Source organism: Prionailurus viverrinus, chromosome B1, assembly GCF_022837055.1.
Source record: "Prionailurus viverrinus isolate Anna chromosome B1, UM_Priviv_1.0, whole genome shotgun sequence".
NCBI classification, from domain to species: domain Eukaryota; kingdom Metazoa; phylum Chordata; class Mammalia; order Carnivora; family Felidae; genus Prionailurus; species Prionailurus viverrinus.
Window position 1 is genome coordinate 161,733,573 of NC_062564.1, and position 25,570 is coordinate 161,759,142.

Here is a 25,570-nt window from a genome sequence, read left to right on the forward strand (position 1 = left end):
TCATTCATATTACAGCATTTGTCAGAATTTCCTTCCTTTTTAAGGCTGAATAATATTCCATTTTATGTTTAGACCACGTTTTGTTTATCCATTCATCTGTCCATGGGCACTTGGGTTGCTTCTACTCTTTGGCCATTATGAATCATGCTGCTATGAATGTAAATGTACAAAAATAATCTGTTCTAGTCCCTGCCTTCAATTCTTTTGGGTATTTATTCAGAAGTTGAATTGCTGGATTATATAGTAATTCTATTTTAAGTTTTTGAGAAATAGCATAGTGTTTTGCACAGTGGCTGCCCCATCTTACACTGCCACCAACAGGGCAGAGGAGTTCCAATTCGTCCACATCCTTGCCAACATCTGTTGTTTTCTGTGTGTGTGTGTGTGTGTGTGTGTGTGTGTTTTGCATAGTACCATTCTAATATATGTGAGGTGTTTTCTCCACTGATTTTTAATGTTTCCTAATGTCATTTTTCATGGTTCCCAAAATGCTTCAATGTATTTCTGAAGTCTCTAATACACCTCTACTATTTGTCTCAACACAGCACTATGTTTATTACTATAGCTTTATAACAACCTAGTTGTCTCTAGTAGGGCAAGTCTTTTTCAAAATTTCATGTAGATGTTGGAGTTAGTCAACTTATGTGAAAAATTCTGTTGATTATTAGAATCATATTTATAGATTGTTGGGAGACTTGATATCCAATAACAGTGAATGTTCCTACCCATGAATGAGATAGATCTCATCATTTATTTTGGTCCTTTATGGTTTTTGTAATTTTCCTCACAGATATATATATCACATTTTGTAACATATTTTATAATTTTCCTCAAGAGTGTGTTTTATAATTTGCTTCATAAATATTCTGTTTGTCTATACAGTACTTAGGAATAAATTTAACAAAATGATGAATTTTCAGGGATTGGGGTTTTTGGCTATCAGTTAAATTCTTTTGGTTTCTCTCAGATATATTTTTGGTATTCATATTTTTATTAAAATTTTTCCATTAAAGTTTTCAAATGTGTTGGCATAAGTTTTTCATAGTCTCGTAGCCATATTAGAATCTTTACCCTGACTATGTCCCATGTAAATTCTTTATATGAATTTATTTTTTTCCCTTTTGTGGTCATTTTTGCCTGAGGTATGTCTATTAGTTTCCTCAAAGAACCAGCTTTTGATTTTGTTGGTCACATATACTGATTTTTTTCTACTTTTGCTAAAGTCTTCATTATATTCCTCTTTCAGTTTTTTTTTGGGGGGGGGTTACTTTATTGTTCTTTTCCTAGCTTCTTGATTTAAAATTTTAAGCCACTTATTTAGGGTCAATTTAAAATAAACATCTTAGCCGTAATTTCTCCCTTTAAGTATAACTTTGCTGTATCCAATGTGTATTTTGATATTGTAGTCCTTTCACAGTCACTCAGTTCTAAATGTATCTAAATATACACATTAATTTTTTATTAGCATCAACTACTGTTTCATATAGATGAGAAATTCTTTTTATTTTCCAAGATTTTTATCTGATTTAATGATGGGTTATTTATTGCAGAACTTGAATGGAAATTAGCAGAAGTTGGAGCGATACAGACTGATTTAGAAGAAAACCCCAAAAAAGGCATTGTAGATGTCATGGTATCTTCAATTAGAAACACTTCTCTTTATGATGACACTAATAGTTCAAGCAGTGATAATGATGATACCAAATAGAAATATTTAATAAATAGCTTCAAAGTATCTATATACTGTTTTGTCAATGCCTTTATAGAGATCAGAAAATTTATAGATTTGTTTTATTTTTATATTAGAATTATAGCTTATATATCATTTCAAAAACTTTCAGGTATTTCAGAATTTATTGCCTCCAACAAAGCCAGAATTTGTACTGGACCCTGTGGTTTATCCTTTTTTTGACCCACAAGTCCTCTGTGTTGCTTACCCCCAAAGAGGCCTATGAATAAAAATAATGAAAGATGACCTTAAATTTCATTTCAATTACATCAATAGCTTTTATTTTTATTTTTAAATTTTTATTATTAAATATTTTTTAAGTAGGCTCTACACCCAGTGTGGGGCTTGAACTCAGACCCTGATATCAAGAGTCACATGCTCTACTAAGCCAGCCAGGCACCCCTACATTGAGAGATTTTAAAGTTTATTACTTAGGGGCCTTGAGTGAAAATACTTAAATTTGTAACTATATACTTTTTCTTTGAGATCTCTTAGCTGTTAAAAAAATTAACCACTTGTGCTCCTGAATGGCTCAGTCGGTTAAGTGTCTGACTCCAGCTTAGGCCATGATCTCACAGTTTGTGGGTTCAAGCCCCACATCGGGCTCTGTGCTGACAGCTCAGATCCTGGAGCCGGCTTCCGATTCTGTGTCTCCTTCTCTCTCTGCCCCTCCCTTGCTTGCCCTCTGTCTGTCTGTCTCTCTCTCTCTCAAAAATAAACACTAAAAAAAAAAAAAAAAAAAAATTAACCACTCAATAGAAAAACGCAATTTAAGGATTCTGAAAAGTACATAAGAAACATCTCCACTCATGATTATTGTTTTTAATAGTTCTGTTACAAAGTTAGAAAATTACTAAGTACTCTCACTGATAGATGATAGAATCAGTAGAACTTTACTTATCAGATGATAAGTAAAGTTTCTAAATGAGGAGAAATGAGAAAAATATATGTGAGACTTGCCTATGTTTTAATAGTAATCACAGAAGAATTCATCATGGAAAAATATATAATATTAGGACATTGCAGAAGACTTACAGGATGTTTTATCTTGGCTTAATAATGAACAGCATTTTCAGAGAAAAGAGTGGTAAATTCAGAATACAATGTTCAATGACAGATTTTATTATTCTACTTTGTATTAAGGACCCATCATTCTGATTGTGGATGTTCACTGATGTTTGTGAGACAATCTAGGCTAAGTTTGAATGATTAAATTACAAAAATAAATTGGTAAGAATTGAGACAGTTTAACACGGAGTCAAGAAAAGAGTCTGCTGCTCTTGGGGGTGGAGGAAGTAGGAATCACAGAGGCTCAGAGAATGAGGAAGTGGGAGGAAAGTTAAATACAGATTTGAATTGGGTTAACAGGTAGAATAAAATCAAATGATCTAATTTTGCAAAGGATCAGGGAGATCCCTTTCTTCTGAGGTAGCTCAGAAGGGCTTTTGAAAAAACATACATCTTGGGATGAAGGGAGGGAAAGTTGAGGGTTGCACACAATGGGTTTTTTTTATTGTGCCGTGTTTTTTTTTGTAACATTGTGCACACATGTAACAGAAATAATTACATATACGACCCAACTGCTGCAATTCTCTTTAACAAATTCATGGATACATTTTTAATTAGGATAATAAAATTGTGTGAATGAAAAGCCATATTATAAAGTTAAAATGTAATTTTAACACTATGTAATGCATATAAATATGAACATTATCGTATCTCCAGTTAAAACCAAATGCAAAAAGTCCTCCTAAATGTAATCTTTTTTTGTATAGTAAATACATATTTATCTATTTTCTTTAAGTTAAAATTAATAGAAGAAGTATTAGTAGTATTTAAGATACCTGAATTAAAAAGATAGATTTCCCTTTTAATAAGATCTTAACTCAAATCCACCAGGTGGCGGTAAGTTATTTTTCCACAAGAACAGTTCATGAAGACTTTCATATTTGTAAAAATCATAAAATTATAGCATGTTTTAAGTGGCTGGTTGTGATTCCAGTCACAGTCTTTTTCAAACGATGTGCACATGCCCACACCCACACCCACACATTCTTCTGGCAAGTACTCATGGCGGCCATCCCAGGTCAGTACTACGTCCATATGCTATTTCATTTACATTCTCATTTAAGTAAGGTATAAAATGTTTGTCAGAAGGTGGATAAATTATTTATAATTGTTTCCCATTTTATTGAGTGGATTTTTATTTTATTTTTTTTAATTGCCAACATCCAACAGTTTTGGACCTACAAAAAAAATAGGTATTGCATATATCCCAACCTAATATTTTTCTCTATTCCTTCCTGCCTGCCAACCATGCTCTGTTGAAATTCCCTTCCCCTACTTTACAGTGCCTTGTTTGTCAAAGTGTGGTCCTGGAATTTGCAGCATTCCTGGAGGCTAGTTAGAAGTGCAGAATCTCAGGCCCCATCCCAGACTAACCAAATTGGAAGTTTTATTTTAACGAGATCCTTAGGTGATTGAGCAGTTGGACAGCAAACCCCTTTAAGACATCTTGAGTGCATTCTTGAACTCTTTCTCCACATTTTTGGTCATTAAGAGTTGTTATCAATTTCATTACTTGATTTCAGTTTATCTCCCCTTTGTACTTTAAAACACATTATTAACATTATGAAGGCTAATTCTTTTTTTTTTTTTTTAATTTATTTTTATTTATTTTTGAGAGGGAGAGAGAGCGTGCATGTGCAGGGGAGGGGCAGAGAGAGAAGGACAAAGAGAGAATCCCAAGCAGGCTCCATGCTGTCAGCACAGAGCCTGACGTGGGTCTCAATCTCACAAACCGTGAAATTGTGACCTGAGCTGAAATTAAGAGTCTGACGCTTAACTGACTGAGCCACCCAGGTGCCCCTAAGGCTAGTTCCTCACAACATTATAATCTGCCTGCCGTCATAATCTAGGATATAAAGAAGATCCTAAAAACTTATTACTAGCATGTTATTCCTTTTATCTCATTTATTCATTCATCTGTTTATTCATTCACCTCAGGCACTGAAATAGATGCTCCAAATTCAGTGGTGGAGGAAGCACATAGTTCATAGTGCCATGTAGTGGTGGAGTTGTTAGTTAAAAACAAAAGTCAAACATACATGTAACTTAAGTATCATTGAGGAAAGAGTGGGCACAACAATAGACGGTAACTGTGGGTACTCTGTGGGGGAGGGAGGAGGTGAGACATAGGAGACCTACTTAAATAGGGTAGTTAGATTTTTGAGACATGAAGACTGAGGAGGAGCCAGCCACGAGAAAAGGTAGGAGGGTAGTCCAAGCAAGGGCACAGCATGTGCCAAAGCCTGAGAACAGAGAGAGATTAGCAAGGAACTAAAGGCAGTTTCTAGGTGGGGAGTGTTATGGGAAAAGTAAAAAATGAAGAACCTAAGTTTGGAGATATAGCAAGGGCTAGATCAAACCGGGTGTTATGACCATGATTAGGAGTATGAATGGAACGGGAAGCAAAAGGGTTTCAAGTAGGAGCATACGATTTCATTCTTATTTCCAAAAGAATATTCATGCTGCTCTGTACAGAACAGATTGAAGGGGGCACGCAAGATATTTGAGATACCCAAGAGGAGACATCAGGTAGGCAATTGGACATAAGTGTATGGAGCCCAAAGGAGAGGTGTAGGCTGGAGTTACAAATTTATGAGTCATTTCAGGGGCGGCTGAACTGGGTGGCTCAGTTGGTTAAGCATCCGACTTCAGCTCAGGTCATGATCTCAGGTTTTGTGAGTTTGAGCCCTGCATCAGGTTCTGTGCTGACAGCTCAGATCCTAGAGCCTGCTTTGGATTGTGTCTCCCTCTCCCACTGCCCCTCCCCTGCTCACTCTCTTTCTCTCTCTCAAAAAAAAAATTTTTTTTTAAATTTTTTTAAAAGTTACTATTAAAAAAAAAAACAACAAAATTGATGAGTCATTTCAACCATTCCTAGGTTTCCAGCAACAAATTGTAAACATCTAAAACCATCATCCTTACTACTAAACCTTTATGTAGCAGTTTATAATTTACATTTGATCATCACAATTCTCTGAGATGCTTATTCTTCTATGTTTACAGATAAACGCTCTGAACCTCAGACAAATTCTCTTAACTTGTTCAATGTCTCTTTAGAACTGTTCAGGATTTAAGTCCAGACCTTTGACTACAAAGTCTATTATCACCACCTCATATTATTGTACTGCCTTCTATTTTAAAGGATCTAGAAACAATATTAGAAATTGGCTAACCCATGGAGATTTCTTTAAAAAAAATGCCACAAACTTTTCTTATATTCCCTATTATGCATATCTTAAATTTCCTGTGTTCCAGTTTACCTTAAACTATGGTGGTGAAACTAGGAATGCCAATGAAAGGATAGACAGGACTTTGTAACTGATGGGACCCAAGAACTAGGGGGAGGACTTGAGCAAGAGATGTAAGAATCATACAGAAGGGAATATCATTTGTAATAGCCAACGCCTACGTGGGATCTCTTATGTACCAGGTACTATTACACACACACACACCCTTACATCTATTTTCTGTATCTCAATTATCCCATGAGACAGGTTTGCTACTATCCTCATTTTACAGATGAGGAATGTGAAGAACAGAGAAATAACTTGCTCAAAGTCATGTAGATATTAAGTGGTGGGTTGGGATTTCAATCCAGCAGTTTTAGTTTCCAATTTTGTACTCTTAACAACTAAATTATATTGTCTCTATCAAGACATCAACTAGGAGAATCAGTTGGAAAGGGTGCTGGAAATGCTGTTTAAGTAACAGCAAGGTATATGACAAAGAATTAACAGAATATTTAAATTACATAAATTGTTGTTTAGGATCTGTGAAACTATGAAGCAGGATTTTTCTTAGGGAAAAGTAGAATCTAGAAGTTGGAAAAGTTATTAGAAATATCTGATTCAGTTTTCTTCTTGGAGAGAATATGGGGAGAACAGATAAACTGTGAACTGAACTGGGGAAATGTTCAAGCAGTGGCAGAGGACTGAGCAGAAAAAAAGAGGATTATCAATTGGTCTTGGTAAATGATTAAATACAGAAAATGAGAGAGGAAGGAGTCAAAGATGAACGTGATTTGATACTAGTGACTAAGAGTATAATGGAACCATTAAAAGGGCAAAGGTGTTTTTGAAGATAGGAGTTCTAGATGAGGTAGAATCTGAGGAGGGATCACTTTCTCTAGAATATAAACATCCATGTCATAGGGGAAGCATGCAAACCCTCTGGTCTGGCTGCAACCTACCTTATCCATATTATTAACCTTGCCTGCTCTCCTACTACCAGCATCCTTTAGGATTCATGATAGCAAGTGACAGAAAACCTCTCACTAGTTTAAGCAATAAAACAGACACATGAAAGAACTAATTTAACTGAAATTTCCAGTTATCTGGCCCACGTTGGGTTCAGGGCATTAAATGCTAACAAGGCCAAATCTCCATCTTTGAATCCGCTTTTTTCCACGTTGCCTTCTTTCTTAGAATAATCCATGAGTGGAAAGATGGCTTCAGGCCTTCATTTTTCCAGATTTAAATCCATTGGCAGAGAGAGCACCCTACTTGGTAACTCCAGCCTAAGGCAGAAGATCAACTCAAATATGCTTCCTTCACTGGCTTCCTTCCTTCACTGCCCCAGCCATAATGGACTGAGTGAATAGTTCTCCAAGAGGAATTATTGGAATAGAAAATGAATATTTAACAGGCAAAAATGTCTGCTATATGATGGAGTGGTTAAAATCCTCAGGTGAAGGATCAGGGTAAGTTCCCCAATTTTGATGTTCTTTTTCTTTTTCTGCAAGAATCATAAATGCTTACTGAGATGAATGTTACCATGAAGGGAGCAATTTTGAAACAAGAAGATGGTTTCTATTGTAAATCCAAAAGACATTCACTAAAACATGAAAAATACTAGGAATTAGGGCTGTAAAGACTTCTTTTCCAATCATTGACAACTACTGAAACGTGCTTTCCCATATGGACCAAGTGTGTTATAAGCATCAATGGAAGAATTTCCCCTAAAGTAAGTAGGAAGTATTCACATGCTTTTCTAATAAGGGAAGCCGTGCAGATTAGGTCCTGGTGTATCCTCACTGCTTCATCCCTCATCTGCCATTATACTGTCACCAGGTTTTTAAGGCCAGGTGAAAAACTCCGAAGGAACACATCTTGACCTTCTTTTACCTCCCTCCTCCAGCCACTGGCGCATATCCGGTCTCCGCAGGCCCACCCACCAATAAGAAACACAAGCCTTGCTCCTTCCAGAGAGAAGAAAAAGATGTCTCTGGATGTCCATCCACCTTCGCAAACAACCTCTCCCAGCCCCAAGAGAGGAAACACGAGTGATGCCGCTGGTGAATGAAAAAAGTCTTCCGCCTGCCAACACCCGGAAAATCTTCCCTGGCGTTGTTGGCAAAGTGATTTGCTTTTTAAAAGGGAGAGGGTCTCCTTTTGCACCCCCGGATGCCTCATCCAGCAAGAAGCTCTCCCTCCACCTCCTCGCTCCCTGCCATAGGCGAAAGCCAAAGCCGCCCGGACCTAATGCCAACGATTCCCCGGATCCGACCAGGCCCCGCCTCCCCAGCTTTCCAGTAACGAGTGCGGAGTAGGGGGCGCCGAGGAAATACCGGTCTCCCTCCGCGGACGGCGCAGACGCACGGCTCAAGGGAGCCGGAGTCTCCTCGGCGCCCGGGATCCCCTCCGCGGCTCGGCGCTGCCTAACGGGGCAAGTCGCATGCGCACCGAGTTGCGCCGGGGAAAGGGAGAGTGAGGGGAGGGGCAAACTCCGAGCGCCGGCGGTCGGAGCCCGCGAGGGTCACTGACGACGCATGCGCTGGCAGGGAGCGCAATCACAGACTAGGTTTGCGGCTACCGGCTTAAAAAGGAAACCCCCGAGAGTGAGAGCGCGAAGGAAATCTGGCCGCCGACGCGTGCGCGCTCTTGATGAGTGGCGTCCCACCGGGTGGGCCCGGGGCCTGAAGTCCGTCGGTAGGCTTGCCTCGGCGGCGCATGCGTGCTCCTAGTGCCGGTGGAGGAGGGGAGGAGAAGGGAGGGGGAGGAGCGGGCGGCAGTAGCGGTGAATTTTTTGGAGGTGGGTGGGGGGCGCTACTCACAACCCCAGGTGCTGCTTGTGCTGGAGCCGCGGTGTCTCCTGGACGCTGCCGGGTTAGTGGTTCCGAGTCACCGCAGCCAGACTCCAGGGTGGGGGAGGGAAGAAGCCGGAGCCGCCGCAAGCTACACGGTGAGAGCGCGGGGAAGGGGAGGGAGCGGGGGGCGGTATGTGTGTGCGTGCGTGTGTGTGTGTGTGTGTGTGTGTGTGTGTGGCCGGGGGGGCGGCGGCCAAGGGAGGGGAAGGCGGGAGCTAAAGCCCAAGTTTTGCTTATCGCCCTAGTGTGCCTTTTCCCGGGAGTTGGGGTGGAGTCGCACCCTAGCTGAGGGGCCCTCTGGGCTGCTGGGGTTACCTGCGGGGCAGGGGCGGGATTGGGGTGCACGGTGGGGCCAGGTGGCTAGAGCGCGCCCCGGGGCTGGGGCCCATTCCAGCGGCAGGGCGGCCGGGAAAGCCGGAGACGCGGTGCAGAGAGGGCTTTCGCTGGGGACCCGCTAGGCCTTGTGACCCACTTTATTCCTGTCACAACTCGGGCACGTTTGGAGCGGCGCCCAATGGGGCGCCGGGGCGGCCAGCTCCTCCGGGGAACCCCCGCCCTGCCGGCCCGCGCGCCGCGGTCCGCAGTCCGAGCGGCGGCCGCCGCCCGTGGGCTGGTTCCGTTAGTGGTCGTGGTTCCGGGGCTCGGTTCCCGGGGAGCGCGCGGCTCCGCGCGTCCGGCTCGGGCAACTGCGCGGGTTCGGGCGCTCGAGGCGCTGCGCCAGGTCTTCTTTCTGGCGACCCGCGCCTCCCCGCGCCTCCCTGCGCCTTGTCACCACCGCAGCTGGCTGTTCTAGATCCCTTTCCGCCCGAGAAGCTGTAGTCTGTGTGTAGCTGGTCCTGCGCTCTGGCCCCCGGTGTGTAATTTCCAACACGTAGCGCTGCAGAGCTTACATTCTTCAGAGTGTTTTCGCTGGTGTAGAAGTCGTCCTGTTGATGGTAATAGTGAGCAGGATCCAGTAAGATAAATGGCTCGGTCTCTGACCTGTCGGATGAAAGATCGAATCAGTGGTTGTTTCTTGCTATTAGGATACCGGGCTAAAGGACTTCAAGGCTTATTAGCCTTGAAAACATTGATTTTTTTTTTTTTTTTACAGTGAAAGAAAAGCACAAGAAGAAAGTTTTACAGTCATTGTTGATATGACTATTATGCTGGTCCCCCAGATCAAAAAAAAGGTAATTTCACTTGGAAGATTGCATTCTAATTTGTAGCTTTATTTTTAGGGATAAAGAATTGTGGAGTGTTTGTTCCTTCACCTGCTTCAAAAACAAACGTTTTAAAAAGGATATAATTTAGCTAACGAATTGGCTTCTTGAAAGCTATCCCTTGGGAACCTCAAATCTGGTTTGTTTTAAAATTTTGTTGGGGGAAGGAAACTAACTCAGGTATTATGTAGTTGAATGAACAGAATGTCATTAAAGGTTAGCCAGAAGAAGACAGATGAAAGTTGTGGTAAAACTAGTCATGATCAGTTATGAGAGAAAGAATGAGGAAGCTTTTTGTGCCCTGGCATGGAAAGATCTCCAGAAGATGTTATAGAGTGGGAAAAAAGTCCCTCCCCACCCCCCACAAAAAGGTGTAGGACAGTGTGAATAATGTGCTACTTTATGTGTTAAGGTGTGGGGAAGGAATAAGAATATATACTTATGTTTGCTCTTCCATTATAAAGAAACTGGGAAGATACTGGAGAAGAAATAAGGGGGGCGGGGGCCGGTAACCTGAAGAAGGGAGGTGGGAAATGAGAGGCACACTGTGTCTTTGTATTTAAAACTCTTGGTGGCTGTGTTACAGATTCATAAACTAGATTAAACCAAAATCCTCTTCTCAGAATAATTTGCTATGTGGGTTTTGTCTGTCTGCCTGTCTCTGTTCTATTGCTTGTTGTGGTTTTGACCATTTTCAGTATGATTTCCCTTTATATTTCTTAGAAAAATGAACTAACATTGAAAGAAAATTTAGGATAAGTTTGGCTCTTTCTACTTTAATTTTTAAGATGCTAAAGTCACAGACTAAAGATATTTAGTTGTATTTTGCTTAGCTAAAATATATAATGGTATTTACATTGGGCATTATGGCTGGATTATGCTGTTTTCAGAGTACAGCTTTGTGTCTCCCTGTTTTTTCGGGAATTATAGTTGTATAAAATTTCACTTTTTTTAAAACTCCAAAGTTGTGATAATTGGAGAATATGAACACCTTATTACAATGAAAATAGACTTGATTTTCCAGGTAGTTTGCTTTTCAGACTGGGAAACTTTTTTCTCTTAAGGAAAGCAGACATGAACCTCGATTTCTGAAATTTGTTTATATAGTTCTTACGAAAAATTAAAATATATTTGAGGGGCAGCATTCTATTAGTGCAATAAAGTAAAAACTTTTTATGATTTATGGATTGCTATAAAAATTAAGATTTTTTTTTTTTAACTGCCAACCTAACCTTTTTAACTAGGTTACAATTGCAAAAGGGCTTTGTTAGAGTGGATGTAATTTTTGAGGGGAGGGTACTGAAACTCCCTCTGGTGGCTAATAGTGTATAATCAAAGTAGTGAATGTTGAGTAGTGGGTGACAGTTACTGTCGGCATTTTTGTTATGTAACCAGTACTCCTTTTTATTTTGTAGGTTAAGATAATTGTATTATTTCTGTTTGATTTGTAGGTATCTAGTAGCCAGACTTCTGCAAAATGGCATTTATTTTTCTTTTGAATTCCATGTAGGTCTGTTAATCCTTTTTGAAAAAAATAGAATCACATTTCCAAGTTTTACTTAATTTTGTTTTTAAAATTATGGAAGTAAATTGATGCTCATGAAAACAATACAATATGTATATAAGTGAAAACTTCCTTTGCACACTTACGGTTTTATTTCACGTCCCTCCCCAGAGATAATTGCTATTAACACTGTTGTATAACCTTCTCTATCTTTTTCTGTGCATTTATAAACCTAGACTTTTTAATATTGAAAATCTTAGCTCTCTACATTGGGTTCTGTACTACCCACAGGACAAGGATATGACTTGGAGTATGTCAGAAAGTTTAACTAACGTGGTATATATCTCTTAGAACATACTCCTCTTTTCATTTGTGAGGGGTCAGTCAGCTTGGGGTGCATTTACAGTTTGCAGTAAGGTCCTGCTGATGTGAGCTTTATCTGGTGTAGATTGTATTTATCTGAAAGAGTTGGGTTTCCTGGGTTTTATAGGACTCTTTAGAGTCTACATTTTAGGGTTTTCTTTGGGTTTTTACCTGGTCAGTAGCTCACAGGTTAAACTTTGATTTTATTCTTCTGTTCTTGCAGACAAGAAACTCCCTAGGTTACATGAACCTTTCCAGGTCCTTTGAAGTGAAGATAGGTAAACTCTGTCCTTAACTAAGGGACACTGATTGACTTGGCTGGAATCTAGTCTTTGAGAGGGAAAGGAGAAGAGGCCTTTTAGTCTGGTTTGTACTTACCTGACAGCAGACAAGGAGTATGCATACCTCCACCCACCTCCTATTTCCTTCTGCAAGAGAACACTACCTTTCTAATAATTCTTTTCAGGTGATAGAGTGTGCAGAAAGTTCAGAGTATGAATCAAGACTAAATCTTTACTATTTAGTGTTTACTAAGCTATGTGAGATACATAGATTTCAGTACCCTGAAATAGATTGACCCTGCCCCCTGTGGGTCTGATGTCTAGTATAGTTAAAAGAGCATGTACATAAGGATTATGACATAAGATAGAAATGATCGATTCCAGAAGAAAAATATACATGAGGTTTAAAAGGGTGAGACTGTTTCCAGCCTTTTGTTTTTGCAGGCGTGGGATTTAGAGGGAGAGTTTATATCTCATCCTTTTAAATAATTAAGAAAGGATAGGAAGGATAGACTGAGAAAGCTCAAATCTTAAGCTTTTAAAGAGTAAGCAAGTAAGGAGTTAAGTTGCATTGTTGCAGCAGACGTTTGTAAGACTAATTGATAGTTGCTTTTTTGTTTTTACACTAGTCCACAGGAAAGAGCCATTTGATGTTTAATTTGATAATTATAGCCTCTTTGAGATTTCAGGATTGTTAGAAATATTAGGAGATTTAGTTCTGTCAGTTAACTATTATCTACCATCTAATATGTCGGGAGATGTTAGTAATAAAAGTAAATTGTTTCTTACCTTATTTCCTTTCCTGAAAGCACATATTTAATATACCTTTTCTCCCACAGTTTTACTCCTGCTATGTCAGTTAAATATTTGCTGCAAATATTTTAAACTGTGAAAGCAAACAACAACCTTGTGAAAAATCAAAGTTCCACATTATAGCAGTATTACCTTTTGTTGTTTGTGTCTGTTTCCTTCCAGTTCTTTGCAGAGGCATAAAGTAAGTTTTTTTATGTGTAGTTTCTTATAGGCCTTGTCCTAGTAAAGATTGCATTTTCTCTTTTACCAAGTCTAAAATTCTAGATGTAATTGTATGAATTACTTATAGAATAAAGTGTCAGAGCAATTTGTTACAAGTTGACTGTAATTATTATAATGACATTTATATTTATAGGTTGCTTTTACAGCCATTTGTTAGTCATTTTTATAGCTCTGTTAACAACTTCTGTGAATTAGATGGATAGGAGTTTCCAGTTTTTCTCCATGTTATTAGTTATACAAATGTTAAATTACCTAAATTCATCCTCATAAGTATAGTGTCAGCTCTTGAGTTGTTAATGTATTTTTGGTGTGTATTTTACAAAGATGTAATTCTGCTTATTATTTTAAGTCTTAGAAGTCTCCATAAAGAAATCACTTTGTAAAAATTAAATATTTATGAATTGTTTTTGACCTACAGTATGCCGCTTAGGATGTGGCTTACTTTGTTTTTCAGAAATATTTTAATTTTTACATTTATATGGTCAAATAGTAAAACAGGAATTCCCATATTTTTCAAAGAGTTCATATTTAGTCAGGTACTTAAGTTTTTAATTTTCATTCAGAATAGTGGAAAATGAAAACACAGGTTGGTTCACCTTAAGAGGTTTTGTATTTGAAAACAAAACCAACCACAGATGGGGGTTTTATTAGTAAGGGTTAAACCATATGCCTAATATAGAGTTTATTATTTGTATTAAATCATGGCTTAAATGTACATAGTTGCCTTTGTCTCTTTTTAAATCTCTTCCCCCCAGTTATGAAAATAGCACATCCCTAACATAGAAAATTTGGGAAACAGGAAAAAGCATGAACTAAATTTTTAAAATATCACTGGAAATCCCACTACAAAGAGGTGCCATTGTTAACCTTCTGGAATAGTTTCTTGCTTCATTTTTTTAGCCATTATATAAATATATGTGTACTTGAAGACACTTGATGTTTACAAAATGGGCTCAAAATGCATCTACTGTAGTGCATATTCTCCCCCCTCCTCATGTTTATTTATTTATTTCTTTATTTTGAGGGAAAGCCTGCCTGGAAGGAGGTGGGGTGGCGGGAGGTGGGGTGGAAATCCATCCTAAGCAGGCTCCTTGCTGTGCATGGAGACTGACACTGGGGACAGTGAGATCACAATCTGAGCCTGGTCTGACACTTTACCAACTGAGCCACCCGAGAGCCCCTGTAGTGCAAATTATTCTATTCACTTAACAATGAATCCTGAACATTTTTATTTTTATGTTGGTAGTTTTCTACAATGTGATTATTTTTAATGGCTGTGGAGTACTCTCCTCTAGGTTTGTGTAATAATTTACTGATCTTTTCACATGGACACTTAAGTTATCAATTTTTAAAATAATGTGTCCCTCTTGAATTAGAATTTAAGTAGACTGATACTGAATTTGTATTAATATCCAGGATAAACCAAACTTTTGTGCTTTTGTTGAAAAAAATGTTCCATAAGTATATAATAAATTAATAATGACCTATAATAAAGTGAATCTATATTTTATTTCTAAAGTGTGTTTTACTGAACTGTATTAAGTTAACTTTTTATGAGCATAAATCATTTGGATAGTAGTGTTCTTGAACAAGCCTTCTAAGTAGGGTGGGGATCTGTGAAGCAGTCAGTACATGCAATTAAAATGAAGTTCAACAGGGGCACCTGTGTGACTCTATTGAGCAACTGACTTTGGCTCAGGTCATGATCTCGAGGTTTGTGAGTTCGAGCCCTACATTGGGCTCCCTGCTGACAGTCTGTCAGTGCAGAGCCCACTTCAGATCCTCTGTCCCCCTCTCTCTGGCCCTCTCCCGCTCGCACTCTCTCAAAAATAAATAAACATTAAAAAAAAATGAAATTCAACAGAAAAGTTTTTTGATTGCTCCAAAACACTTCCTTAAAAGGAAAATCTAAATACCAAGAAAGAATTCTTTATCCTCCCAAAAATTGACATTAGCTTTATGTACGATTTCTGTGACATTTTATTCTACTTCTAGGTATCTGTATCTTCCAGTTTAAGTTGAGAAAAACTAAGTTAAACTACTTTCAAGAGAAAATAGATAAAATCTTACAGTTTAATCGAGTAGTTTTTAGTGTGCCTTCTGGTGTCTATTTTTGGAAGTTTCTCGGATTTTTATGAATATACTTTTAATAGGGACTGCCTTTTAGGCAGGAAAAAAGCTAGGAAGTTTTTAGGTATTATTTCATTTATTTATTCTCAGTGACATGATCAGATGGTTAAAATATCTGGTTTATTCTAAGTAAAGCTTGTTTATTGCCTGAAACTTAACAGCATACTACTTTAACAAGGTCTTAATTACTTATATTGATAGAATGATGTAGTGATTAAGAACACAGGCTCTAGAGCTAGCCTGCTTGGCATTCAAATCCTGGCTTTACTGTTAGATGGTTGTATAACCTTGGGCAGATGTTACCTCAATTTCTCATCTCTGAAAGGATGATTGTACTAGTTTTTAATATGTGAGGATTAAATGAGACAGTGCATGCAAATTACTTAGAACAAAGTTAAGTGGCCAATAAATGTTAGCAGTTATTCTCCTTTTGTTATTTTCAAAATGTGTACCAGACATGGCTCTTATCTTTCTTTTGACTCCCAGTTTAAATGTATTTAAATAAGTTGCTTAGAGTTTTGTTTTTATATGGAGATTTTGGGAGTACTTGATCTTTTTATGTGATTTACAATAATAAAACAGTTACTAGAGCATTCTTCCAAGATGCATGGTATTTATTGTATATTTCTTGGAAGTCCTTTGGCAAATTTTGGTTCATGAAACTGATGACTAGTTTTCTTTTATGTTGAAACCTAAATTTTAGTTGAGATAATATTAGAAAAAGTTATTTAGGAAATAGCCCACAAATTAAAGTGAAAAATGTTAGGACTTCTACTTTATTTTGTAACTTTAACATGTAATATAGTATAATAGAAAATTCACAGATATTAGACGCAAGAAGAGAAATGAGGGAACCATTAGTTGATGAGAGGAGCCATTTCCAACTCTTATCTGATTAATTTTTGTCTCCATCAGAAACGGTGATGATATATATTTTAATTATAAAGGTTTTTTAGTTTTAAGATTAGAGTTTATTGTGTGAAATGTTTATATGTTCTGCTGCTTTTTAGACTTGATCACATTCTTTTTCTGTAAGCCTGTTATTTTGTTGGAGCTGATCATTACATTTTGTAAACTGATTTTTTTTTCTTTGGAAAAGTATTGCAGTTTTTATAAAAAATGAGTCTTGCTCCTTGGAAAAGAGTTCAAGTGCCAAAAACTACAAAGAAAATCTCTGATGGGAAAAAATCACCTAAAATCTCAGGGATAAGCCCAGTTAAATTTTTTTTCCTAGCATTTTCTGAGGCATTTGTGTGTATGTATAATTTTATAGTAAGTGGAATATTTGTAAACAGTTTATTTCATATTTTATGGATGTCTTTGCTTGTGAATAAATGCAGATTATCATTAATTTAATCAAGTGTTAGTCTTTTAGTTTCAGTATTAGTTCATTTACTTTTTTACTCCTAAGTTTGCCACTACCATCAACTTTGACTTTGAATCATCTACTTTGCATTCCTTTTTATCCCTTCTGTTTTGCTTTCTTTTGAGTTAATCAAATTATTTTTATTCTATTTTTCCCACTGTTTGCTCCTGATTTATGTATTCTTTCACTGTATCTTTCAGTGTTATTCCAGAGATTATAACAAGTATACTTATTAGTATAGTATAGATTACTACTTCTACCATTCCCCAATAATGCCAATTTCTTACACTTTAACTTCTACTCCAACCTTTTTGCATTGTTATTATTCTGCATTTTGTTTGTACATATTTTAAACTCCAGAAAGCATTATTGGTATGATTTTAGACAGTTTTTGTTAATATTTACCCTTTCCAGGTCTCTTCCTACCTGCCTTTGTGTGTTTCTGTCTGGGATTATTTTCCTTCCGTCTGAAGAACTTCTTTTAGTATATATTTTAATACCGGTCTACCTACTGATGGTGATTTTTTTTCATTTTTATTTGAGACCATCTTAATTTCACATTGTGTTTTGAAGAATATTTTTCACTGAGTGTAGAATTCTAAGTTGGTAGTTATTTTTTTCTTCATTAAAAAAATGTTTTCTTGTCTTTTGGCTTTTTGTTGAAGTCAGCTGCCAGTCTTATTGAAGGTAAATATCACCTTATAGTCTTGCTGACAATAATGTGTCTTTTATTTTTCTTTGACTACTTTCAAGACTTTCTCTTTTGTATTAGATTTTTAGCTGTTTGGCTATAATATGTTGAGGTATGCTTTTCTTTAGAAGTATTTTGTTTTATGTTCATACCCCTTTTTGAATTAGTAGCTTGATGCCTTTTTGTTTGAGGATGTTCTGTTATTCCTCTTCAAATATTCTGTTCCCCTTTTCAGATTCTAATTTAAACACGTGACAAGTCAATGATCATGTTCCACACATCTCTTAAATATTTTTTTCTCTGTACTTCACTTTAAGTATCTTCTATTGACCCTTCTTTCATTACTCAAACTGTTTTCTCTTTTGTTGAAACTGATCTATTATAGTCTTAATTTTATATTGTAATTTTGAGTGCTAGAACATCAATTTAATCCTGTTTTAAAGATTTGTTAATACTCCAGTTCTCCTGAGTATATTGATAGTTATTTAAATGCTTATCTGTTGGTTCCAATATCTGTATCATCGACTGGTCTGCTTATATTGTTTGTTTTTCTGTTGGTTATTGGTTATATGGTTGTATGTTTCTGTCTCTTCACGTGCATGCTGAGTTTCTGAAGGTACTTGTCCATTTCATCTGTGTTGTGAAATTTATTGATAAACTTTATGAATTGTTACCCTTTAAATATCTATAGAATCTATAGTGAAGTAAATATACAATCTGTAGAGATTCAGTATCATTTTTGATTTTGGTAATCTTTTTTTTCACTTGATCAGTCTGGCTAAGATATTTATTTTCATTTTTATTAAAAGATTTTTTTAATGTTTGTTTTTGAGAGAGAGAGAGCGTGCATGCGTGCACACAAGAATCTGAAGCAGGCTCTGAGCTGTCGGAACAGAGCTTGACGCAGGGCTTGAACTCAGGAACAATGAGATCATGACCTGAGCAGAAGTTGGTGCTTAACCACCTGATTCACCCAGGCGCCCCATGCCTTCCTTTGTTTTCCTAATGGTGTCTTTGAAAAGTTTTAAATTTTGATTAAATACAATTTATCAATTCTTTTATGATTCACATTTTTTGTGTTCTAAGAAACATTTATCTGCCTCAGACTTTTTCTCATGTTTTCTTAACAGAAGTTTTATAGTTTTAGCTTTTGTGTTTGATTTATTTCAAAGTAACTTTTATATATGGGATGAAGAAAGTGTTGAGATTCTTCAAAAAAATTTTCCCCTCACATAGATACACAGTTGTTAACAGCAGCATTTGTTGAGAAAAGGTCATCCTTTCTCCACAGAGTTATCTTTCTGCTTTTGTCAGAAAGCAACTAACCATATGTATGTGGGTCTTTATGAAATCTGTTTTATGTAGTGAAGTATATGTCTGTCCTTATATCAGTATCTTAATGTCTTGATTATTGTAGCTTTTCTAGTAATGGAAATTCTCTAACACTGCTTCTTTTTCAAAATTGTTTTTTTTTTTTGGATTCCTTTAATTTCATATGAATTTTAAAATTAACTTGGTCCCTCTATAAAAATGGCTACTGGGATTGTGATTACATTAAACCCACAGATCATTTTAGAGAGAACTGACCTCTTAATGCCGAGTCTTTAAAAAAAAATTTTTTTTTAATGTTTATTTATTTTTGAGACAGAGACAGAGCATGAATGGGGGAAGGTCAGAGAGAGAGGGAGACACAGAATCTGAAAGAGGCTCCAGGCTCTAAGCTGTCAGCACAGAGCCCGATGTGGGGCTCGAACTCACGGACCGCGAGATCATGACCTGAGCCGAAGTCGGATGCTTAACTGACTGAGCCACCCAGGCACCTGTTAATGCCAAGTCTTTTGATCCACAAACAGAGTATAACCTCTCTTTTCATTTAGGCCTTCATTTCTCTCAACATTGCTTTTATAGTTTTTTAAATATACTTTTAGTGGTGGATTTTATCCTGTTTATTCAGCAAGTACTTATTGAGCATCTAGGTATGCTAGGTACTGTTCTAGTTCCTGTGTTATAGCAGTGAACAAAGTAGGCAAAAAACCCTGCCCTTGGGGAGTTTATATTCCAACTGGAGGAAGCTAGATGAGAAACTAGTAAATATGTTAGATGGTCATTATTACTTTTGGAGTAAAACAAATCGGGCTATAAGAGGTTGTAGTATATGAATATGAGGGAGGTAGGGCAGGGTTTACAGTTTTATTTATTTTTCTTTCTTTTTTTAAATTTTTTTATTTTTTTCAATATATGAAATTTATTGTCAATTTGGTTTCCATACAACACCCAGTGCTCATCCCAAAAGGTGCCCTCCTCAATACCCATCACCCACCCTCCCCTCCCTCCTACCCCCCATCAACCCTCAGTTTGTTCTCAGTTTTTAACAGTCTCCTATGCTTTGGCTCTCTCCCACTCTAACCTCTTTTTTTTTTTTTTCCCTTCCCCTCCCCCATGGGTTTCTGTTAAGTTTCTCAGGATCCACATAAGAGTGAAACCATATGGTATCTGTCTTTCTCTGTATGGCTTATTTCACTTAGCATCACACTCTCCAGTTCCATCCACGTTGCTACGAAAGGCCATATTTCATTTTTTCTCATTGCCACGTAATATTCCATTGTGTATATAAACCACAATTTCTTTATCCATTCATCAGTTGATGGACATTTAGGCTCTTTCCATAATTTGGCTATTGTTGAGAGTGCTACTATGAATATTGGGGTACAAGTGGCCCTATGCATCAGTACTCCTGTATCCCTTGGATAAATTCCTAGCAGTGCTATTGCTGGGTCATAGGATAGGTCTATTTTTAATTTTCTGAGGAACCTCCACACTGCTTTCCAGAGTGGCTGCACCAATTTGCATTCCTACCAACAGTGCAAGAGGATTCCTGTTTCTCCACATCCTCTCCAGCATCTATCATCTCCTGATTTGTTCATTTTGGCCACTCTGACTGGCGTGAGGTGATACCTGAGTGTGGTTTTGATTTGTATTTCCCTGATGAGGAGTGACGTTGAACATCTTTTCATGTGCCTGTTGGCCATCCGGATGTCTTTAGAGAAGTGTCTATTCATGTTTTCTGCCCATTTCTTCACTGGGTTATTTGTTTTTCGGGTGTGGAGTTTGGTGAGCTCTTTATAGATTTTGGATACTAGCCCTTTGTCTGATATGTCATTTGCAAATACCTTTTCCCATTCCGTTGGTTGCCTTTTAGTTTTGTTGGTTGTTTCCTTTGCTGTGCAGAAGCTTTTTTCTTCATAAGGTCCCAGTAATTCATTTTTGCTTTTAATTCCCTTGCCTTTGGGGATGTGTCGAGTAAGAGATTGCTACGGCTGAGGTCAGAGAGGTCTTTTCCTGCTTTCTCCTCTAGGGTTTTGATGGTTTCCTGTCTCACATTCAGGTCCTTTATCCATTTTGAGTTTATTTTTGTGAATGATGTGAGAAAGTGGTCTAGTTTCAACCTTCTGCATGTTGCTGTCCAGTTCTCCCAGCACCATTTGTTAAAGAGACTGTCTTTTTTCCATTGGATGTTCTTTCCTGCTTTGTCAAAGATGAGTTGGCCATACGTTTGTGGGTCTAGTTCTGGGGTTTCTATTCTATTCCATTGGTCTATGTGTCTGTTTTTGTGCCAGGGTTTACAGTTTTAAATTGCATGGACAAAGAAGTCTTCATTGATAAGTCAGTATTTGAGCAGACCTTAGTCTGCTACATATATGAATAATGAAACAACAAACGATTTCAGAAGGAAAAGGGAGAAGAATGTGGGAGCTTAAGTAAGTGTGCTAAGTAAGCTAATTGCTTCTTGTGTGATAGCTGGGAGCCAGTAGCATATAAAATCAGTAAGTGTAGTAATAGAAGTATACCTAACTGCAGAAAGGTAAACAGTTAAGAAAGATAATGTGTTTTGTTGAAATCTAGTGATGACAAAGGGAGGAGGAAAAATAAACACATTGTATCATAGCTTGTAGTAGAGAACCTACAGGTAAAATGTGAAGAAATAGAGGATGGGGTACCTTGGTGGCTCAGTCAGTTAAGCATCTGACTCTTGATTTTAGCTCAGGTCATGATCTAATGGTTCATGACTTCAAGCCCCACATCAAGCTCCACATTGGCAGTGCCAAGCCTGCTTGGGATTCTTTCCCTCTCTCTCTCTCTGCCCCCGCGCCCCCCCCCCAAAGAAAGGAAATAGAGGACTAGGGGCGCCTGGGTGGCGCAGTCGGTTAAAGCGTCCGACTTTAGCCAGGTCACGATCTCGCGGTCCGTGGGTTCGAGCCCCGCGTTGGGCTCTGGGCTGATGGCTCAGAGCCTGGAGCCTGTTTGCGATTCTGTGTCTCCCTCTCTCTCTGCCCCTCCCCCGTTCATGCTCTGTCTCTCTCTGTCCCAAAAAAAAAAAAAAAAAAAAAGTTGAAAAAGAAAGGAAATAGAGGACTAAGTTCATTATATGTGGATATGATTGTAAAGATGTCTATAGTACAATAATAAAAACCTTGGTAAAAGTAACAGAACTATCTGTAAGATATAAAGAGAGGATGGAATTAAGCAACAAAAAGATGAGTGTTCTGTAAAGTTCATTTTATAATGAAGTACCAAATATCTGTTAAAAATAATTTAAAAAATAATATTCAAAAGGCAAAAACATACTAGACATTTATTCACAAAATCCATACTGGCAGAAGACATTAATGGGTCTTAGACCATAGTGTATCAAGTGAACAAAATCTTAAGGCTGTAGAACATCTAAATACCCCAATTAATAAACAAAATTTGATGGATAACTGAATTCTACCTTGGAAATAGAGACCATAACTTCTTTTCAAGCACCTATAGGATATGTACAAAAATTGATTGTTACTAAATTGTAAAGAAAACTTTAGGGGCGCCTGGGTGACTCCATTGGTTAAGTGTCTAACTCTTGATTTCTACACAGGTCATGATCTCATGGTTTGTGAATTCAAGCCCTGTGTCGGGCTCTGTGCTGACAGTGCAGAACCTGCTTGGGATTCTCTCTTTCCCTCTCAGTCTGCCCTTCCCCTGTGTGCATGTGCCCGCTCTCTCTCAAAGTAAATACATACAAACTTTAAAAAATGACTAGCATGTTAAAAAACACACACACACAAACACTCTGAAAGATAGGAATGATGAGCTCCCCATCTTGTATGGTAGCTACTAGCTACATCTGGCTATTTAAGTAGAAGTCATTACAATTTTTTTTTAAAGAAGTTTATTTATTTAGAGAGGGTGTGTACAAGTGGGGGAAGGGGAAGAGAGAGACGAGAGAATCCCCAGCAGGGTCCACACGATCAGCGCCGTGAGGGCTGGAACCTGTGAACTGTGAGATCATGACCTGAGCCTGAAGTCAAGAGTCGGATGCTTAAGCAAGTTTAAATTCAGTTCTTAGTTTCACATGCCACATAGAAATGCCCAATAGGATTGATTGCCTTTGGAATGAGGAGAAAAAAATGCAGATTGAAGATAATAAGTGAACTAAATCTTCTTTCATAATGAGGAGTCAATAGGTAATTTGATGCTACTCAAGAAATAAAGACAGGAACGTGTTATGTATAATTATGAAGATAAATACAAAAGTAAGTGAAATATAAAAAATAGATGAAAGTGATAGTTTCTAGGGAGTAGGACTGCAGGTAGGGACAGTTGGGCATGCTGCCTTTCCATTATGTTGCCTTTTTGTACTATTTTTTAAAAATCGGGGCGCCTGGGTGGCGCAGTCGGTTAAGCGTCCGACTTCAGCCAGGTCACGATCTCGCGGTCCGTGAGTTCGAGCCCCGTGTCAGGCTCTGAGCTGATGGCTCAGAGCCTGGAGCCTGTTTCCGATTCTGTGTCTCCCTCTCTCTCTGCCCCTCCCCCGTTCATGCTCTGTCTCTCTCTGTCCCCAAAAAAATAAACGTTGAAAAAAAAATTAAAAAAAAAAAAATCATGTATATGTATACCTTTTAGGGGTGCCTGGGTGGCTCAGTCAGTTAAGCATCTGACTGCAGCTCAGTTCATGATCTCACGGTTTGTGAGTTCAAGCCCCTCATCTGGCTCTTTGCTGTCAGCATAGAGCCTGCTTCAGATCCTCCATCCCCCTCTTTCTCTGTCCCTCCCCTGCTCACGTGCATTCTTTCCCTGTCTCAAAAATAAGTAAAAGTTAAAAAAAAAAAAGTTAAATACCTTTCAAACAACAAAAGCTCTACTTAAATGGGCCAGGAAATAAAAATCAAAACATGTACTCATAGCCTCTAAAGATTTATGATCTATTTCAAAGACTTTTTCTCTTTTGGAATTTCTAGGGAATATTTTAAACAATAGTAAGGAGTGACATTCGTACAAAGTTTTTACTAAAATAATTAAGGTACTGCTTATTATTCAAGATACCACTTTGTACTGCATGATTTATTCACAACTATAATTTTTCTTTTTTCTTTTTTTCTTTTTATTTTTTTAACATTTATTTATTTTTGAGACAGAGAGAGACAGAGCATGAACGGGGGAGGGGCAGAGAGAGAGGGAGACACAGAATCGGAAGCAGGCTCCAGGCTCCGAGCCATCAGCCCAGAGCCTGACGCGGGGCTCGAACTCACGGACTGCGAGATCGTGACCTGAGCTGAGGTCGGATGCTCAACCGACTGAGCCACCCAGGCGCCCCACAGCTATAATTTTTCAAAATATATTATTACATCTTTTTATGAAGTCACCATGAGAGAGGAAACACAGGAAAGGGTTAGGGTAAAGATAAAAGAAGTTTTGCCCTATAATCTGAGAATATTACTTGAAAGCATATAGGCAGACTAGTATACAGTGTCATTTGTTGAATGAGTATTGTAGTAGATTCCCAGTTTCCCAGGTAGACTGGCTAAGCCAGTTTTTACAGCCTGACCCTCTGCAGTTGTCAGTATATTGTAGTTTGACAATTCAAGTAAGCTTTACACGTGAAGAAAAAAAAATTAAACATATAGGGATTAAATATAAACCCTTAGAGGAGTAGCATTACACAGCAAATAATCAAAAAAGAAATTCAAAGAAATACAAACCATTCAAATAAATCCTACAGTTGAAGAACACAATGATTGAACTGAAGATTTTAGTAGATTCAATAGCAGACTCAACCAAGCAGAAGAAAGAATTAGAAGACAGGTCATTTGATATGTAATCAGCACAGCAAAAGTAAAGGAGAATGATGGGGTACCTGGGTGGCTCTCTCTGCTCCTCCCCTGCTCGTGCTCTGTCTCTCTTTCAAGAATAAATAAACATTAAAAAAAAAAAAAGTAAAGGAGAATGAAAAAGAGTGAAGAAAGCCTATGGAATGACAAGGTACTATTGAACTATGAATTATTGAAGTCCCAGAGTAAGAGAGGGAGAAAGGAGAAGTCTAATTTTTAAAGAAATAATGGCTAAGAACTTCCCAAATCTAGGGAGAGATTTGGCCATCTAAGTTCATGAAATTAATAATAGATCACCCCAAAATTTCAAACCAAAATCATATTCTCCAAGACATTATAATAAAACTGTCTAAAGTCAAACATGAAAGTTTAGAAGCATCAAGAGAAAAAAAAAATTCCCATATAAGGGAACCCCCATAAGGCTATCATCAGATTTCTCAGAAACTTTGCAGGTCAGGAGAACATGTAAAGATATATCCAAAGTGCTGAAAGGAAAAAACTGCCAATCAAGAAAACTTTACCCCACAAAATTGTTTTTCAGGGTTGAAAGAGAGGTAAAGACTTTCCCAAACAGACAAAAGTTGAGAGAGTTTATCACCACTAGACCTGACTTACAAGAAATGCTGAGAGGAATTCTTCAAGCTGAAATGAAAAGATGCTACTTAGTAACATAAAATTATATGAAATTATAGAACATACTGGTAAAGGTAAGTATACAGTCAAAATTCAGATTATTCCTACAATGTAATGTGGTGTGTGAATCACTTAACTAGTATAAAGGCTTAAAGGCAAAAATTATTAAAAACTATAGCTGCAACAATTTATATGGATATATAAAAAGTAAATTACAACATCGAAAATAAAGTATGGGAGGGGGCATAAAATAATAAAATTTTTGTATGTGATTGAAGTTGTTAGTTTAATATAGACTGTTAATGCCCATAAAATGTTTTGTGTAAGCCTCATGGCAA

General features: G+C 37.8%; 2 protein-coding genes across 6 annotated transcripts in view; both read left to right on the forward strand.

Moving 5' to 3' along the window:
- Positions 1-1,739, forward strand: part of PDCL2 (phosducin like 2) — a 35,625-nt gene extending 33,886 nt beyond the window's left edge. For both annotated transcript variants that reach the window (XM_047854924.1, XM_047854925.1), the window contains one exon: positions 1,551-1,739. In XM_047854924.1, the coding sequence (XP_047710880.1) occupies positions 1,551-1,708 (158 nt within the window). In that variant the 3' untranslated portion in view covers positions 1,709-1,739. The remainder of the gene's footprint in view (positions 1-1,550) is intronic.
- Positions 1,740-8,525: 6,786 nt separating this feature from the next.
- Positions 8,526-25,570, forward strand: part of CLOCK (clock circadian regulator) — a 132,268-nt gene continuing 115,223 nt past the window's right edge. For 2 of the 4 annotated variants that reach the window (XM_047854915.1, XM_047854919.1), the window contains exons 1-2: positions 8,844-8,977; positions 9,976-10,054. The gene's annotated coding sequence lies outside the window, so the exon portion shown is untranslated. Of the gene's footprint in view, positions 8,725-8,843; positions 8,978-9,240; positions 9,818-9,975; positions 10,055-25,570 lie in introns of those variants that run through there. The other 2 variants (XM_047854916.1, XM_047854917.1) reach the window with 2 other exon arrangements.